Genomic DNA, 17,376 nt, shown 5'->3' with positions numbered 1-17,376 from the left:
CAGCACGTTGTGAACTGTTCAACAGATACCTGTTCAATGAATTGTTTCTACTATTTTGAAAGCTACTTTATATATACTCGTATATAATCTATTCTTGAGCTATTCCATTTATTCATAAATCTATGTTTAAGCTAATATTCTATTTTAATTCCTCTAGCTTGAAAATATTTTGTATGTGACAATGTGACAGTAAAAGTGTCCTCCATTGTTCATTTTAAAGATGTGACTCTGACCAGAAGCACCTATTCCTCTATTTCCTGATTAAATGAAGAATGATTGGCTTTGTCAAGTTAAACAAGAATCTGGTAAAAGTGTGCTTGGAACTGCATAAAACATCAGTAATTTAACTTTGAGGAGAACTGGTATTGTTATAATATTTAAAATACTATTTAATGTTTTGTGTGTCAAACGGTATTTTGATTATATATGAGAAGGTCTTTGTCTCAGGAAATAATGGTCAACTGTCCTGATCTCTGCAATTTACTTTCAAATGGTTACACACACACACACACACACCCCAATAGCTATACAGAGAGATAATAAGGAGTGGAGAAGAGGAATAGAGGGCAACAGAGGGGGCGGAAAATGTGCCAAAACTGTAATTGGTGATCAAGGTAAAGAATATTATTTTTTGTTGCTGTTTTGAAGACTTACAAAATTAAAAACTGGTAGGAAAAATCAGGTCTTAGCATTGAATTTTTTCAAATCTGATGAGTTTTTTTTATTTAGATTTTTGATTTAGAGTGTAGCATAGTGCCTAAGGCATTTGACTGCAAACCAGAAGGCTGGTGGTTCAAACTCACCAGCCACTCCACTGAAGGAAGGTTGGGCAATCTACTTTCGTAGTGATATCGCCTTGGAAATCCAAGGAGGGTTGCTATGAGTCGGGGTTCGACTTGACGGCAGTGAAGTTTTTTTTTTTTTTTTGATACTCTGGTGGCACAGTGCCTAAGGCTAACCTTAAGGTTGGTGTTGAACTAGCCATTCCACGGAAGAAAGACTGGGCAATCTCCTTTCACCCAATGGGGGTCACTGTGAACTGGAATCAACTCGATGGCAGTGGTTTTGGTTTGGTTTTGGTCAGAGTGTGTACATGTATAAAATACATATTTATAATACGTATATTTCATCCAATATTAAGCTATTTTTTGTATTCCTGATAAAAATCCCGTTTGGTCTTCGTTTGTCATTCTTTCAGTATATTTCTAGAATCAGTTTCCTAATACTTCATCGTTTTTGTATTTATATTCAAAATGAGATTTGGTGCTAGTTTTCTAACTGTTGGTTCTCTGCCAGTATTTGATATCATGATTATGTTAACTTTGTAAAATGAATTAGAAATAATTCATTCTTTTTCAATGATTTAAAATAATTTGTGTAGTAGGGGTATGACCTATTCTTTAAAAATATAGAGAATGTGACCATAAAATTATGCATCCTTTAAGGATGGAATTCTTTTAATAATTTTTACAATGCCTTTCATGAGTTAATGATTTAAGTTTTCTTTCTTACAAGGCAAATTTTAGTCCAATGATATTTTCCTAGATAACATAACTGTCCACTGCAGGAAATGTTCACAAAAATTTAAAATTTAATAGTATAAAGTACACATACTTTCTTGCAATACAAAAGTGATTATTTTGTCCTTTGAAATTTTCTGATTAGCTACAAATTTACTTTTCCTACAGGGCTAATAATCTATAATGAAATGCTGAAGGTAGGAAAAAAAATCATATATATATTCTTGAAAATGTGTTCTTATTTCAGTTTTCTAATACTTCTGATCAGGATTTTTAAAAATATCTATTTTTCAGGACATAAGTAGACATCAATACCAAAGGAACAAGGAAAAAGCAATGTACTAGTTCCAACTACATGGCAGGGGCATCATTACAGTTCACCATCCGCAATCAGCTATGAAGCTCAAAGCAAGTGAAACATCTATGGAGTGCAGATACACACAAAACTTACCAGTTCAGTTAAATTATTTACTCACTTCTTACTCTTAACTGAATACAAGGAGAAAGAGGTTTTATTTCCCCCTAAGTAGTTTCCTCTTGGCCTTTACAGATGTTAAATCTGCTTAACTTCATTGTTGAAAAACCAAGACTTACAACAAGTGTGCTAAAGAACGAATTTTAATGAAGGCACTGACAATATAACTGAGGGAACTACTAGATAAAGGGCTAATCAAACACTTTTGTGATTGCATTCGTTTGATCCTGTCTCAAAATAAAGTACCCAGAACTGCATACTGGAGGCAAGTTTGCTAGTTAAGTTTGTTACGTAATTACAATTCTTCTTTCTTAGCTCCAAAGCAGGAAGGATGAGGACTACCTTAATTTGGGGAGTAAAACATCAATGTAGATTTTAAAGAAATGCTATAATTAACCCAAGAGATTATAGTTGATCATAGCTCATCTCTCGTCCCCAACAGTAATTCTTACTAAACAATACTTGGTCTCCTTCTGGTTTCCAACTTTTTATATTTTCATTAGGTAACTTTCATCAGGATCTAAGCTTAAATTTTCTCAGTGCATTATTAAATTACTTCCCTATCATTTCATTATTAAAAAGAGGTTAATAGAAGTAAAGTACTTAGGGGAGAGCTTGGGAAGCAAGCTCACAATTAGCTGTAACTGCTGCTGCTATTAATGAATGAGTCATCATAAAATTTTAACACACAGAGAAGGTAACATTCCAATCTAATATGAATCAGAGATTTCCAAAAGGATGAAACTAGTTATTAAAAATACCTGACTAACAAATAACAGTCTTACGATTTATAATTTAATTATTTACTTCTGAAAAAGTAAATGGATAATTCAGAGGAACTAAAGTAATGGGAAACCTTGAGGGGCATAGGTTAAAAAAAATCAAGTTTTGTAGCTCAAATAAATATTAACTTTATAAAGTGACATGTCTGAGACATGTGCGTTTGGGATGAAAGCAATCACGTGTGGCATTACTATGTCATATGTACAGCCGTGAGTGCCTCTTACCTGATACAAAGGGCCATCCTGAGGGCAGACTTGCGAAGCTGAGCAGTTCAGACACCGAAACTGCGGAGGAGATGAACTCATCAGATAAGAGGCATCCACAACTGGACACATATTTAAAACTGATCATTTAAAATATGGTAACGTCAAACATAAGAGTCAACACGATTAATTTCAAGTAAACACTTTCTAAGAATATGGTCATTATTTTTTTTGGAAAAAAAAAATATTTTAAGAACAGTGATTGGTAAAATTTAGCTTGAAGTAATTTTACCATGCAGATAGGAGTTTTATTTAATATTCTGCAAATTTTCATCCAAATGGTGGCCTACCCTTTCCATCTCATCTCCAAATATTAAGTTCTGGTGAAAATCTCACTCTTTAGCACACAGTGGGCATGCCCTTTATTCAATCCCTTCCTGGATCAATTTCTCCTAGATCTCCTCGCCAACTACCATGTGAAAGTAATGATGCTCAAGGAGCCTGGAACTCCAAGAGGACGTGGAACTCTGCACACCTATCAGGTATCTGTTTTCTGCTTTAGGCTAAGTTCTTTACATTGTTCAGATTAGAGTCTTAGTCTCATTATCTATTTTAATAGTATTAGACTGTGATCTCCTTGAGTCTGCATCTTATTCATATTTGCAGTCTTAATAAACAAAGGCCCAGAATTGGCACATAGCAGCCACTCAGTAAATGCCTGAGGAATAAATTCAATCATGACGAAAAACATTTACTACTGAGCAGATTCATTTGTAAACCTGCTTTCTCTAATGGTTTAACAACATTAAAAAAAAATTGTCCCCAAATCTTGGTTTTCAATAGCATGCTCAATACTTATTAAATATAAACATTCTTTTAATTGTAATGGAACTACAAAGCATAATGTTTACTTCAAAATTATGCGTATGTGAGTTTACTGCATACCTCCCTCAACTTGGATCCTTAAAAAATATGTGAGGTGCAGAGTACCAGGATAAATCTAACATTCCAGAATAGCTTCTTAACAGATCAATTTTGTGAGTGATTTAAGTAGGCAAAAATTAAATGAATGTATTTGTAGCCTTTAAAATAACATTTTAGGAACTATCTTCCCAAAAGATCTTTAGCAGTTTCTTCCTAGAGGTTATTACCCTTTGATTCTCTGTAGAGTTTCACTGACAGACTGTAGGGCATGTTCTTCAGCAGGGCTATCCTTTGTCAACCTTTTCTTTTCCTCTGAAGAGTCCCAAAGTTCTGGCCTATCACAACTTGTCTAACTATGCCAACCCCAAATAGCATTCAGTCAGCATGAGGACTTTAGGTGGAAAGAGACAATATTTCACTAAGTGCTTCTTTTTTTCTATTAATGTCTTTGTTGTTAATCAAGACAGAAATGGTTGCTTTCCCTGAAACTGCCCAATAATGCAGGTAAACCAAAGCAAGACGCGGTGTGGTAACCTTAGGTACTGTACCACTACCTCATTTTTGGAGCAGTGTGTAAGGGTGTAAGGTGAGACAACCAATGAATTCAGAGAAGCATGGAAATGAGGAATACAGAAGAAAAAACTAGATGGGAGACATCTTGTTGGGAACATGCATTTGACTTCAGGAGGTTAAAGAGAAGCCTCAGAAGTGAAGACATAGCCTTTTTTACCACTGACTTAAAAAGGCAAAAACATACTTTATTCTACGAGATTCATCCCACAAGTTTACATTTCTTCTCTGTCTGCCAATTTTTGGGGGGCGGGGGGGTAAGGGGAGGGAAGAGGTATTTTTTTTTCTCTCCCTCCATTAGTCTGTATGTGGCAGTTAGCAAAAATTCAGAATCTTATAAGTTAAAATAGATTAGAGGCTTATTATTATAATTCTCATAAAATTCCTTCAAAGTTTTTGTTAAGGCAATAACTGAATTCATATTCAAAGACTGTATAAGGCATGTATTTCTACAATTTAATAAAAGATAAAATACTCAAATCTTAAATGATAGGAGAGCAGTACAACAAATGGCTGTTTCTTGCTAATCATGGCTAACGCATTTGCCATAAAATTCATTTGAAACGTCTTGAAGTGGATCTGTATTTAGCCGAACAAAACTGCTTCAAATTCTGTCATAACCTGCTACTGACCTCAGGTCTGGAGCAGCCAAGACAAGCTGTATTTGGAAATTCTGATTTGCTCAAAGTTGTAATACAATTGAGTTGTCTTGCTAAGTGTGCATGCATGTGTGTGACAGTGGGGGTGGAAAGAGTCACAGTCAAAATAATGGCGCCTCAGAAATGATTACTAAGCATATTTGTCAGCAGGAGCTGTATTTTCTTGCTCCAAAACCTTGCTGTGTCAAAAGGGGGCAGAAGGAATCACAATGATGTTCTGCTGAGTGGGTGGGGTAGTGACTGCTTTAGTTGTAGGAATCTATCGGAAAAGTAGCTCTGGACCCCATGTTACAAGCCCCTCCTTCCAGTCCTCACTCTCTACCCCTAGGTGTTTAACTTAATGGTCCCTGGGTGGCACAACCAATTAAATGCTTGAATACTAGCCCAAAGGTTGGTGGGTTGGACCTACCTAGAGGGGCTTCAGAAGACAGTCATGGCAATATGCTTCCAAAAGCTCACAGCCTTGAAAACTCTATGGAGTAGTTCGACTCTGCACACATGGGGGTGCCCTGAGTCAGAAATGACTTGATGTCAACAACAACAGATACATAACTAGTCCAGCAAAACCAGACTCACTGCCATCAAGTCGATTCCAACTTACAGTGACCCCCATTGGGTTTCTGAGGAGGTAGGTAAATCTTTACTGAACCAGATTGTACCACCTTCCCTCCGCAGAGCAGTTGGTGGGTTTGAACTGCCACCCTTCTGGTTAGCAGTCAAATGCCTTAGGCACTGTGCCCCAGAGCTCCTTATACAACTAGTAGATTAACTAAAATATTCATTCTCAAAGGAAAGGTATATACAAAGAACTGTGTGAATAAATCATACTGCTGTTACTGTGTGCGTCGAGTTGGTTCTGACTCATAGCACCCCTACATGACAGAGTAGAATGATGGTCCCAGAGGGTTTCTCAGGCTGTAATCTTTACGGGGGGAGATCATCGGGTCTTTTCTCCTGTGGAACCACTTGGTAGATTCAAACTGTTGACCTTTTGGTTAGCAGCTGAGTGCTTAACTAATGCACCAACGGGGCTCCTTAAATTATACTCGCAGGGTTGCATATTTCAAGGCCTATGAGATAGTTCACATACTCTCAATTTAGCTTTGCACAGCAACCATGAAAGGACTTAAAAGTAATTAAAAAAAACTTGGTTGCTGATGAACAGACTCTTAAAATAGTTATAAAAATCCTCACATTTGCCAAGTTAAGGCTGGGATGAACTAGGATTATCCAACACCAGAACTAGAGTCTGTCCTCTTTCACACTTCACGTGGCTGATCTTTTCACACTTTATGTGGAAATCTACTCAGTAGTATTTCATAGGTAGTTATAATGTCTAATGTCTAGATGACATTGTTTTGTGAAAGATGACATACTTTTCAAAACTGTGTAAATGATGCAACTTTTTAGACAGTAACTGATAGTAAATACTGAATATATAATACACTGAGCCTTTAACTCCATGACTATCAATTAACTCACAATTCTTTCTTTCCCCTCCTCCTCCCTTCCTTCTGCTCTTTTCATCTATCTACTTATTTTCCTATTTCCATCACCAGTAGCTTTCTAGGATGTACAATGTACTATGTACACTTAGTACTTTATACTGTAAACCTCTGACATTAAGAAAGGCAGCACATCAGACATAAGAGGATTTATTTTTGGGGATATCAATGTAGATCAAGGGTTTGGACAAGATGACAAACATCTGGGGAGGAGAACGGGTCTTTATAATAGAACTTTATTTCAAGGTTTCTTAAAACAGAGTTGAGTATCTAATGAGAAAGAGGAATGGCCTCATCCTAAATCAGATATGCAAAAACAAAAATTAAAACAAAATAATATAGCAGCTTATGCATTAAGAGTTAAACTAGCCAAACAATCCTGAGTCGAGTTAATCTCCCATATTTATAAAATATAAAAGGAGAATGGATCAAATCACGTGCTGTAATTCCCTCCATCTCTGAGACCCATAATATGACCGCATTTCCCAAAGTGAATTTTGTGGGGTGCTTCGTTTTTTTTTTTTTAAGTGGGAATTCCACAATAACTCTTGGAAAAGCCAGACTCAAAGAAGTTCATGGACCTTCTATTCTGTGCGAGTTCTTAGCATATTTTAAATGCTCTATGACTCTCCCAGAGGGCACTACATTATTCAGCATTTCTCAAATTTGTTTTCATCACAAACCTTTTTGGTGGAATATCATGGCTTACTGTATTCAGTGAAGCTCTGCTATATAACTATACTTTTTTTTTTTTTTTTAAAAAAACTATATAACTTTTTCGTCTTATTGGAGAATCCCTTTGCATACTAACCAGCCCAACCCAAAGCTGTCAAGTAAATTCTGACTCATAGCGACTCTGCAAGACAGAGAAGACCTTTCTCCTGTGAAGCAGCAGGTGGCTTTGAACCTGCAAGCTTTCAGTTAGCAGCCAAGTGTTTAACCATTGCACCATGAACGCTCTTTTCCTTTGCACAAAGAAAAAAACTAATGTATTAGGAAGCTCTTTATAATGGTTACTCAGAAGAATTAGTCACCTCCCAAATCTGGGCTCTTCATTCTCTATTCACTGTCAGGCACAGATCAGAATACTTGTAAAAATGATAAACCTTGCCCTCATCACTAAGGTAAAAGGTTCTTAGAAATTCCAGGCAGTAGGGTATAAACCTTAATCAGAGTAAGGGCATTTGAGCTGAACTAGCCATAAATACTTAGCAAATGAACTATCCCAGGTGATCTGTATTCACATTAAAATCTGAGAAGCACTTTAACACAAATAAACATTTCCTTCCACTAATAAATAAAAGATAAATGCCAATCTTGAGGACAAGAATCTTGAGGTGGCAAGACTGCCATGAACTAAAAAAATTGCTAAGAGTTATTAGCTAAAGGTTAACCAGATGTTTGGTTAGTATCTTGCTGAAAAATGTTATCATAAAGCAACTAAGCTATGTTAGCTTGGACTTTATCCAAACTTATCCCAAAGAAAAGGCATCATGAAGGGTTTTAGACAGGGGTATTATGTGACCAGAGTTTTGTAAAAGCTATGTAAAATATAATGCTCATACAGGAATAAGACCACTCAAAAGAGTGAAACAGAATATCTAGAAACACAAGTATGTGTGCACACAACATACGTGTGTGTGTGTGTAGACATACACACATACCTATGTAAAGGGCACAACTCAAAATAGGTGAGATACGGATTATTTAATAAATTATATTCTGGATTTAAAAAATAACTTAGAATAAATTAAGACTCTTAATCTCACTGGCAGTGTCTGTGTAAACAAATTCCAGCTGGATTAAAATGTTTAATATAAAAAAGTACTAGAAGCAAGTGAAGGAACGCCATGGTGATCATTAGTTTAGGAAACAAGCTTGACCCCAGCCCCAACCAGAGGTGGTTAGCAATGCCAGCAGATGTAGTAATAGGAGCTTTTCAGACATCCTGGCATCTTTCTGCCAATGGAGAGCAGAATGGGAAGGGATGTGACCACCAATATGCTAGCAGGGGCCTAACCAAGAAATGACTGGCTTACTGCTACTGGTTCACTCTCCATGTCACTCCAATTAGAAGAATTTATCTATTGAAAGTATAAGAACTCATAGTTAACTGGAACCTGAATAAAAAAAATAAAAATCAATGGAAAACTGAGATTCAAATAAATTAAATGATCTTTAGGATATATTTTGCATTAACTATTTATTACCTTATAAAGGACAAAATTTTCATTAACTTTACTCTTCAAGCAGATATTTATTGAGTACCTGTCAGGCACTGCTGTATATGCCAGAGATGCAGCAGTAAACTAACAAACAAAACTCTCTGCCCTCAGATTGCATTATAGTTGAGGGATAAACAATTAGCATACAAACAAGTAAGAGGCATCCTATGTCAGATGGCATGAAAGACTGTGGAAAGCAATAAACCACGAAAAGGGATTAAGAATGTAATACTGGGACATGGGGTTGTAATTTTCATGGAGGTCAAAAGGCTGCACTGAAAAGATGACATGGAAGCAAAATTATTTGAATGGGGGAGGTAAAGGGGCCAAGTTAGGGAGACAAGAGCATGCATGGCATGTCTGAGGAAACACAAAGAGGCCAGTATGGCTGGAGTGTAGTAAACCAGAGGGAGAGAATAAACAAAATGATCAGAGAGGTGTCTGGGAAAAACTGTGGGGACCCAAATTATGGGTTCCTAGAAGGACTTTTTGGCTTTTATCTAAACAAGAGAAGTTAATGGAGGGTTCAGAGAAGAGTGACATGTCCTAATCTGTTTTAGGATGATTGCTCTGAGTGCTGTGCTGGGCAGACATCATTATGGGGACAAGAGTAGATGCATGGAGACTAGTTAGAGACTATGATTGTAATCCTGGAGACAGGTGATGATGGCCTGGACCAGAGCGGGTAGAAGTAGAGTTGGTGACACATGGCTGGATTCTGAATATAGTATTTTTTTTTTTTTAAGAGCTTGTTTTACATTCAACGTCATGCATACATTTAATTTCATTCCCCATTTGCCATGTCCAACCCTAACCCAGTCTCCTCCCCTCCTAACGCTGCAACCCTCCCCCTGTGTCCCTCATAATTATGTACTCCTGTCTGTCCTGCATTTTCTCAGTTTGAATGTTGGTCCTTTGATGTCCCATGGTCTATTGCTCTAAGGGATGTATTACCATTGAGTGTAGGTGCGGCATCCTGGGTTGAGTGGTCTGCATGTACATCTTGTTAACTATTGGGCTGAGAGCCTGCCCCTGGGGATGAATTTTATTCCAGGCGCCGAATGTATTTCAGGGCCATAGTATTGGGAGTCTCACCAGACTTCATCTGACCAGTAATTCTGGTCATTATTGAGTTTTTGGATTTTGTTCCACATTTTCCCTCCCACTCATCCAGGATCTCCAGATTTGATCCTTTCCTGAGTGGTTGGCATTGGTAGCCGGGCACCATCCAGCTCTTCCGGTCTCAAGGGCCATCGTGTCCTAGGGTTGATTGCTTCTAAATGCCCTTTTTTTGTGTGTGTGTGCGTTGTTCTTCACTTCCGACACTAGGAGACCATTAGCTGCATCCTAGATGGCTGTTTGAAAGCTTTTAAGACCCCAGTTGCTACTCACCAATGTAGGATGTGGAACAACGCTTTTATGTATTTTGTTGTGCCAATTGAGTCTGGTGTACCCCAGTACTATGGTCCTGAGGTAGTAGCTCTATTGGATCTCTCTCCCATAGTGTCAGGCTATATAGTATTTTGATGGGAAGAGGTTACAGAATTTGCTAAGGATAGATGAAAGAGAAAGAAAGTAATCAGGTCTGACTCAGGGATTTTGGTTTGAGCAACTGGAAAATAGAACTACCATCTTGGAACTACTGGCATTGTGAAAGCTGAGGGAGCAATGGGTTTGGAGGGGAAGACAACCAAAAACATGTTTGTCGTGCCTAAAAATGAAATGAGTTTTACTACATTTTGGTCACACTAAATGTAAAAGGAAGTGATTTTTCTGTTATTGTTTACTGATTTACTGTTTAATTTTCACCTGAATAATAAATCATTAGGTATTAAACCACGTTTTGAACCAGTTTTTAAAATATGCCTCAAACAACCAAGGAATTTAGACTACTCAGAAACATGTAATCAGAAAGATAACTGCAGCAAAAACTGATTTAACCAATTGTCTATTAATACAAATTTCTGAGTTAGCTCTTCCGTGATTTAACTGAAGTACCTGGCAGTGTGAAGCACCTTTGGGGATGGGTCTTGAGAGGGACAAGTGAGACACAGCAGAGGTTTAACCGTGGATGATCATTTACATCCTCTCCACCTGACAGCAAATCTATACAGGATGATGATTGTGAGCACTAAAACATACTGAACTATCAAAAAAAGGCTCAGTTCATGTTCAACACAAAATTACTATTATATATAACATCACAACATCCACTCCTCAACAGTGCTGGGTAAGAGAGTACTCTTACCATTTCTGCAATCTATTATTTGGTATCTAAACATTTCAGTTTGGAGGATCAACTGAAGATGATGTATGTATAGTAGCCATTTAAATAACTATAAAATGTCACAGAAAGGCAAATATTAATTTACCAAATACTAAGAAAATCAGATTTTAAAACACTGGGCCCAGAGAGGTTTAATAAGCTACTGAAGGGCACGTAACTGTCAGTGACTGGTACTAGAATGTAATTTTTTTCCTTCCTGGAATTGAGCTCTTTCCTGGAGCAGCTAGAGCATTCAGCCTCACAAGCCAAGGCTTTACCCAAAGTAGGACTCAAATAGAAAAAAAGAAAATTCTAACTTAAGAGATTAGGTACTTAATAATGTTCCATCAAGACATTTCTTCTGAAAAACAGCCAAATATCCTACCCATCGAGCAGCACAGACACTGATTTCTTGAGGTTTATTTCCTAATAGTTCCACAGATGATTACTTCACAGTTAAGTATGTTTTCAACTATTTTAACATGGCAAGCCTTATTATACTTAGTATCTCTATTACCCTTGGTGTGAGGTTAAATTTCTTAGTGCTAATTTTTCTTAAGTTTATGTTTTCAAGAACAAATGTAATAAAACCTAAGCTTACAGAAGATAAATTAAAATTATACAGAATTTAAAATTATGATATATTGTCTTATACACAACATAGAATCTTAACATCTGAAAGGGCACTGAAGGTCATCTAGTCCAGCCTTCCAGTCAATCTTGATTAATGTTCACTCATACACTCAGATCATGAAGAGAAATTCTGGTAGCATTACGACTATTTTCCTTATTCCTGTATATCAGCCTCACAATCTCCAAGCCTCTCAAATTTCTCTAATACCCCTGTTCTTTATAAATTAGATAACATATTCTTGAACTCTCTACTTATTCAAAGATACAGTTCAAAATACAGATTTTCTTCTTTTCTCCTTTGAATAATTTCTCCCAAGCTTCCTAGAGCCTAAGACATAATCATAGGGAGCTCTGGTAGCATAGTGCCTAAGGCGCTTGACTGCTAACCAGAAGGCTGGTGGTCCAAACCCACCAGCCACTCCTCGGAAGGAAGGTTGGGCAATCCTACTTCCGTAGTGATACTGCCTCGGAAACCCAAGGAGGGGTCGCTATGAGTTGGGGCCGACTCGACGGCACATAACAACAACAACAACAACAACAACAAGGCATAATCATCTAATTCTGCAGACATCAGAAACCTGAAGACTCACTCACCCTTAGGTCCAATTTTATGTAAAGGGGGTACCTGGAAAAAAAGATTACTTAGACTGTATCTGTCCTCTCTACCACATCTGAAAAGCACTGCTCTCACCAACCATGACACATGGTCAGGGTGGGACTCAGTCTTTCCACTTCTACTCCATCACTTGCAAGTTCCCTTATTTTATTGTTTTGTATTTTTTTAAAAGTAAGTTCTGTCTCTTCTGTTTTGAGATTAACAGTCTTGAACATATTTCAGATGGGGCTTTTAAGTCACCTTAAGTATAAAAAAACCAACAACACACATTTAACACAGACCTTGGTCTTTCACTTGGGACTAATTCTTACAGAGTAGCTGGAAGAAACAATGAGGAGGAACCAGTTTCTTCTCTTTCTCAAGCTAGCATGTTTTTTAATTTCTAAGTTATACTGTTAAATTGGAGTAACATAATGTATATAGCTAAAAATACACATAAGTAAAAAAAAGCAATTTACGTTTTCGCCTCTTAGTCGCCATCTTGTCATATAGATGAATTCCATAGTATGATCCTTCCCCATAATTTCACCATTGCACAGCACATCCAACTTTAAAAAGAATAGTTACAAAGTCATTAACATAAGTAATTTTGAATTCATACATGTCTTACATTTTTCAAATTTCAAAACAGATTCAAATACTTAAAACAGAAATATCATCTATCATTTAAAAAGAACACTGCTTGAACAATTTTCATTAAATGAAGTTTTAACCATTCAAGTGTAGATATCATGAAGCTCTGTTCATCTTGTCTCACATGACTGTATCCTCAAGTTCATACACGTAATTTTGAAATTCAATGTAAACTCTAACTTTAGAGGTTTCAGACATTTTTCTTTGACAGCCCCTTTTTGAATGAGAAAAAAAGTAGAAAACTCACAAAACCTCCTTTGGCTTGTGAATTCATCTCTCAGAATCCTGTTATCTTCCTAATATTTGAAGGGGTTGCTTTCTTCCCATTATTTTGGATTGAGTAGGGTCAATGAATGCATGTGGGCATGGTGATTTATGGGGCTTTAGAGGCATACGAAATTTCCTGCAATCAAAGTCAAGTAAGTTCTGACTCCTTACAATCTAACAAGAGCATGAATTTGCTGTAATGACCTATTCCACCGCTGTCAAGTCGATTCTGACTCATCGTGATGCTATAGGACAGAGTAGAACTGCCCCACAGAGTTTCAAGGCTGTAAATCTTTAGAGAAGCAGATTGCCACATGTTTCTCTATGTAGGTGATGGGTTTGAACTGCTGACCCTACAGGCCTGTGTCTCCTAGGGTTACTTGGCCTCTCTGGTTTGTTTGGTGGTAATTTGCACAATACTGATAGGATCCTCTTCTCATTCTTACCAAATTTCGAAAAAGGTTTGTGCTTAACAAAGCTTACTTTTGCTTTAAAGCTGCAGGACCAAACAACTCCACAACCCTTAAAGAAGCCCACAGGAACTGTGATTATGACTCACTAGTTAAACAAGGTGTAATTTAAAAATGTTTATCATGGACTCCAATAAATAAAAGTAACATTTTAGTACTCTAGCTTTTAAAAGCAAACTGACAGAATTTAAAGTGTGGAGAGGAGGAAGAAGAAAGGATTTTAAATAATTCTGTGTCTGGCAAGATAGAGACTAGAATTTTGAACTATAAGCCTAAAATGAACATAGTTCCAATTGTGTTAGACATACTAAACAAAGTATACTGATTTTTTTTTTTTGATGCTTTATGGTGACTAGTATGAACCTCAAAAGGTTTAACTCTTAGAAGAACAAAGTAGATAATTCTTTTCTTCTACCTTGCCTACAAAAATAAATTCATAAACAAAGAAGTAAAGAGATTTATGATGCCATCACTAATCAGGGAAACTGAGTTTATTCTGTCCCAAAGGGCAAGGCTTTTACAAGCTGCCAGGTATTTCACTAATTCATCCCCTACATGCTGGACATAAAATAAGGGAGGGACAATATGTATCCCTGAAAGTTATGGGAAGATGATACACTGGGATAGACAAGGAGCTAGCAGTGGAATGAATCTCTTTCCCTTCCATCTTTTTTCTATAAAGAAATATATTAGAGCTGTAAGCAGGACTCTCCTCCCTTTCCATATTTTTACACAAAAAAAAAAACAATACAGCAGTAAGACTGCACAAGAGTAATACTGGTCTCAGCTGTACCAACTTTCTGCACACTGGAGAATGGGAACTCAACGAGCCAGACTTAATGATATGAATCTGCACACACAGTATTTTGCAAAAAGAGAATAAAGTGCAAAACCAACCTAAATTTTTTATTTTTTACTTTTTAATTTTCCACTGTAGTTATAATTACAAATTACTACTATCCTTTACTTTTATTAATGCATAGAGCTTTGACATTTAATTCTTATTTTTTTCCTAAGATAAAACTTCACTTGTACATCAATATTCACTATTCACAAAAATCGAAAGGTGGAAAGAAACTAAATGTTTATCAACAGATCAATGGGTAAACAAAATGTGGTACACACACACAATGGAATATTACTCAGTCAGAATGAGAAATGAAGTCCTGACACATGCTACAATATGGATGAACCTTGAAATCATCATGCTGAGTGAAGTCAGTCAGTCATAAAAGGACAAATACTGTATGATCCCACTTACATGAAACGGGCAAATAGTGACTAAAGTTTATTAGTGGGTACTAGGAGTTGGAGGGAAAGAGAAAGGGGAGCCACTGCTCTGGCGACACTGAGTTACTGTTAATAAACCAAACTCCAAAAAGGAGCTCTGGTGGTTCAGTGCCTAAGGCATCTGACTAGTAACCAGAAGGCTGGCAGTTCAAACCCACCAGCCACTCTGGAGAAGGAAAACTGGGCAATCTATTCTGGAAAGGGATAGTGCTAAAGGTTACACATTATGATGAATGCAATTAATGTCACTGAGTTACACTTACAGAAATTGATGACTTGGCAAACGTTTTGTTACACACATTCTTACCACAATAACAAAACAAAATTTTTAAATCCTTATTTTCTGGAATTCTTTTGTATTTGTAGGTCCAAACCAAAATAAAATTATTTTTTCAATGTATTTTATTGAAGTATAATTTATGTACAGTGAAATACACAAAACTAAAGTGACATGGGTCAATGCATTTTTTTTTTTTTTTTCCCAGTGTTCCCTCCCCTCCCCTCCCCTCCCACCCCTGGCAACCAACAGTTTTCCCTCCATATATAAACCTTTCCTGACCCTCCACAACAACCAACTAATACTTTATTTGTCCTTCTGTGATTGATTTATGTCACTAAGCATAATGTCCTCCAAGTTCATCTATATTATGCAGTGTTTTGCAGACTCTACGTTATTCTTCAGTGCTGCATAGCATTCCATTATGTGTATGTACCATAGTTTGGTCATCCACTCTTCCGCTATAAATCTTAGAGATAAGGCCCTTGTCAGATATGTAATTATTGGCAAATATGAATTTGTTGCTGTCATTTATGTTATGTTCTTATTCGTGGTGGCGAGTTCTTTGTTCCATACAATTTTCTATGCTTAACTTGTTTTATGAGTCGTGTTATCACTTCCTTCATTGCTATTGTTTTAGTATTTGCTGAATATTTATGCTGGTCCTCTTTTTTGATGTGAAGGTTTATCATTTTTCTTTGAGGTTACCCTGTGATTTATAGTTTTCTTCCCAAGTTTACAACACTCTGTTCTATCTTGTAGTTGTCTTGACTTTCCTACCATCTAGAAGTTCTGTAATGACACAGTTTTTTCCCCCTTTTTGGTTTGTAGTTGTCCTCATTTATCAATTGATGTCTTTGGTTCCCTGTTTACAATCTTGTAGGCTTATTTACTTTGGATACTTCCATAGCTGGGCTGGTTTCTGGGTTATATCATCATGGATGTTAACGGTCAGTTGTTGTTGGCTGTTGTTGCTTCTCTGTCCAAAGGGCTCCCTTTAGCATCTCTTGTAAGCTTGATTTTAACTAATTCCCTTAAATTCTGCTTATCTGGAAATGTCCTAATTTCACCATCATATTTGAGTGACAGTTTTGCTGGGTACATAATTCTTGGTTGGAAATTTTTCTCTTTCAGTGTTTTATATATACCATCCCATTGTCTTCTCGCCTGCATGGTTTCTGCAGAGAAATCCGAGCTTAGTCTTATTGGTTGCCCCTTGTAGGTAACTTTTCCTTTTTCCCATGCTGCTCTCATGATTCTTCCTTTGTCTTTGGTTTTGGTAAGTTTGATGATGATATGTCTGGGTGATTTTCTTTTGGGGTCTATCCTGTTTGGGATTTGTTGGACTTCCTGAATGGATAGATTCTCATCTTGCATCATACAGGAAAATTCTCTTCCAACAAATTTTCGACAATTTTCTCTGTGGTTTTATTCGTCTCTTCCTGTTCTGGAATTCTGATTACATGTAGATTATTCCTTTTGATGGTATCCCACATGAACCTTAGGCTTTCTTCATTTTGCTTTGATCTTTTTTCTGATTTATCCCTTTCTAAAGAAATGTTCAGGTATTTGTCTCCAGTCTCCCTAATTCTGTCTTCTATTGATTCAATTCTGCTCCTTTGCCCATTCAATGTCTTATGTATCTCTGAAAATTTAGTATTAATCTTCTGGATCTCTATGTGTAGGTTTTGAATCATTTCTAATTTTTCACTTATTTTGTCATTTTGCTCTTGTATTGTCTTTAGAAATTGTTCTAGGGTTTTCTCTGTCTTTTCCTTGGTTTGTCTCTCAATTCATTGAAGATACCTAAATATAATTCTTTTGAATTCCTTAATCAGGGAGTTCCAATGCTGCGTCTTCCTCAGGGATGTGTTTTGGGTCTGTAACCTGGTCCCTTGTTTCTCCTGCTTTATCTTGCTTCTTTGTGTGGACTGTGATGCTCTGTTGTCTCCAAGACATTGTGATGTTTTTGTGTTTATATTTAATTGGTGATTTTATGTTGGAGTGACTTCCCCATGATTTTTGTTTTCCTTGTATGTTATCTATGCGAGCAGGGTACT

General features: G+C 36.8%; 1 protein-coding gene across 1 annotated transcript in view; it reads right to left on the bottom strand.

Moving 5' to 3' along the window:
* Positions 1 to 17,376, bottom strand: part of PCGF5 (polycomb group ring finger 5) — a 67,066-nt gene that overhangs the window by 4,354 nt on the left and 45,336 nt on the right. Inside the window, exons 7-8 of the mRNA XM_007951252.2 lie at positions 12,838 to 12,927; positions 3,003 to 3,062 (exon numbers count right to left, since the gene is read on the bottom strand). Of these exons, the coding sequence (XP_007949443.1) occupies positions 3,003 to 3,062; positions 12,838 to 12,927 (150 nt within the window). The remainder of the gene's footprint in view (positions 1 to 3,002; positions 3,063 to 12,837; positions 12,928 to 17,376) is intronic.

The sequence above is a fragment of the Orycteropus afer genome, unplaced genomic scaffold (assembly GCF_000298275.1).
Source record: "Orycteropus afer afer isolate SDZICR_OR568_19922 unplaced genomic scaffold, OryAfe1.0 scaffold00293, whole genome shotgun sequence".
NCBI classification, from domain to species: Eukaryota; Metazoa; Chordata; class Mammalia; order Tubulidentata; family Orycteropodidae; genus Orycteropus; species Orycteropus afer.
Note: the sequence above shows the minus strand (reverse complement) of the source record. Positions and strands in the feature narration are given on the sequence as shown.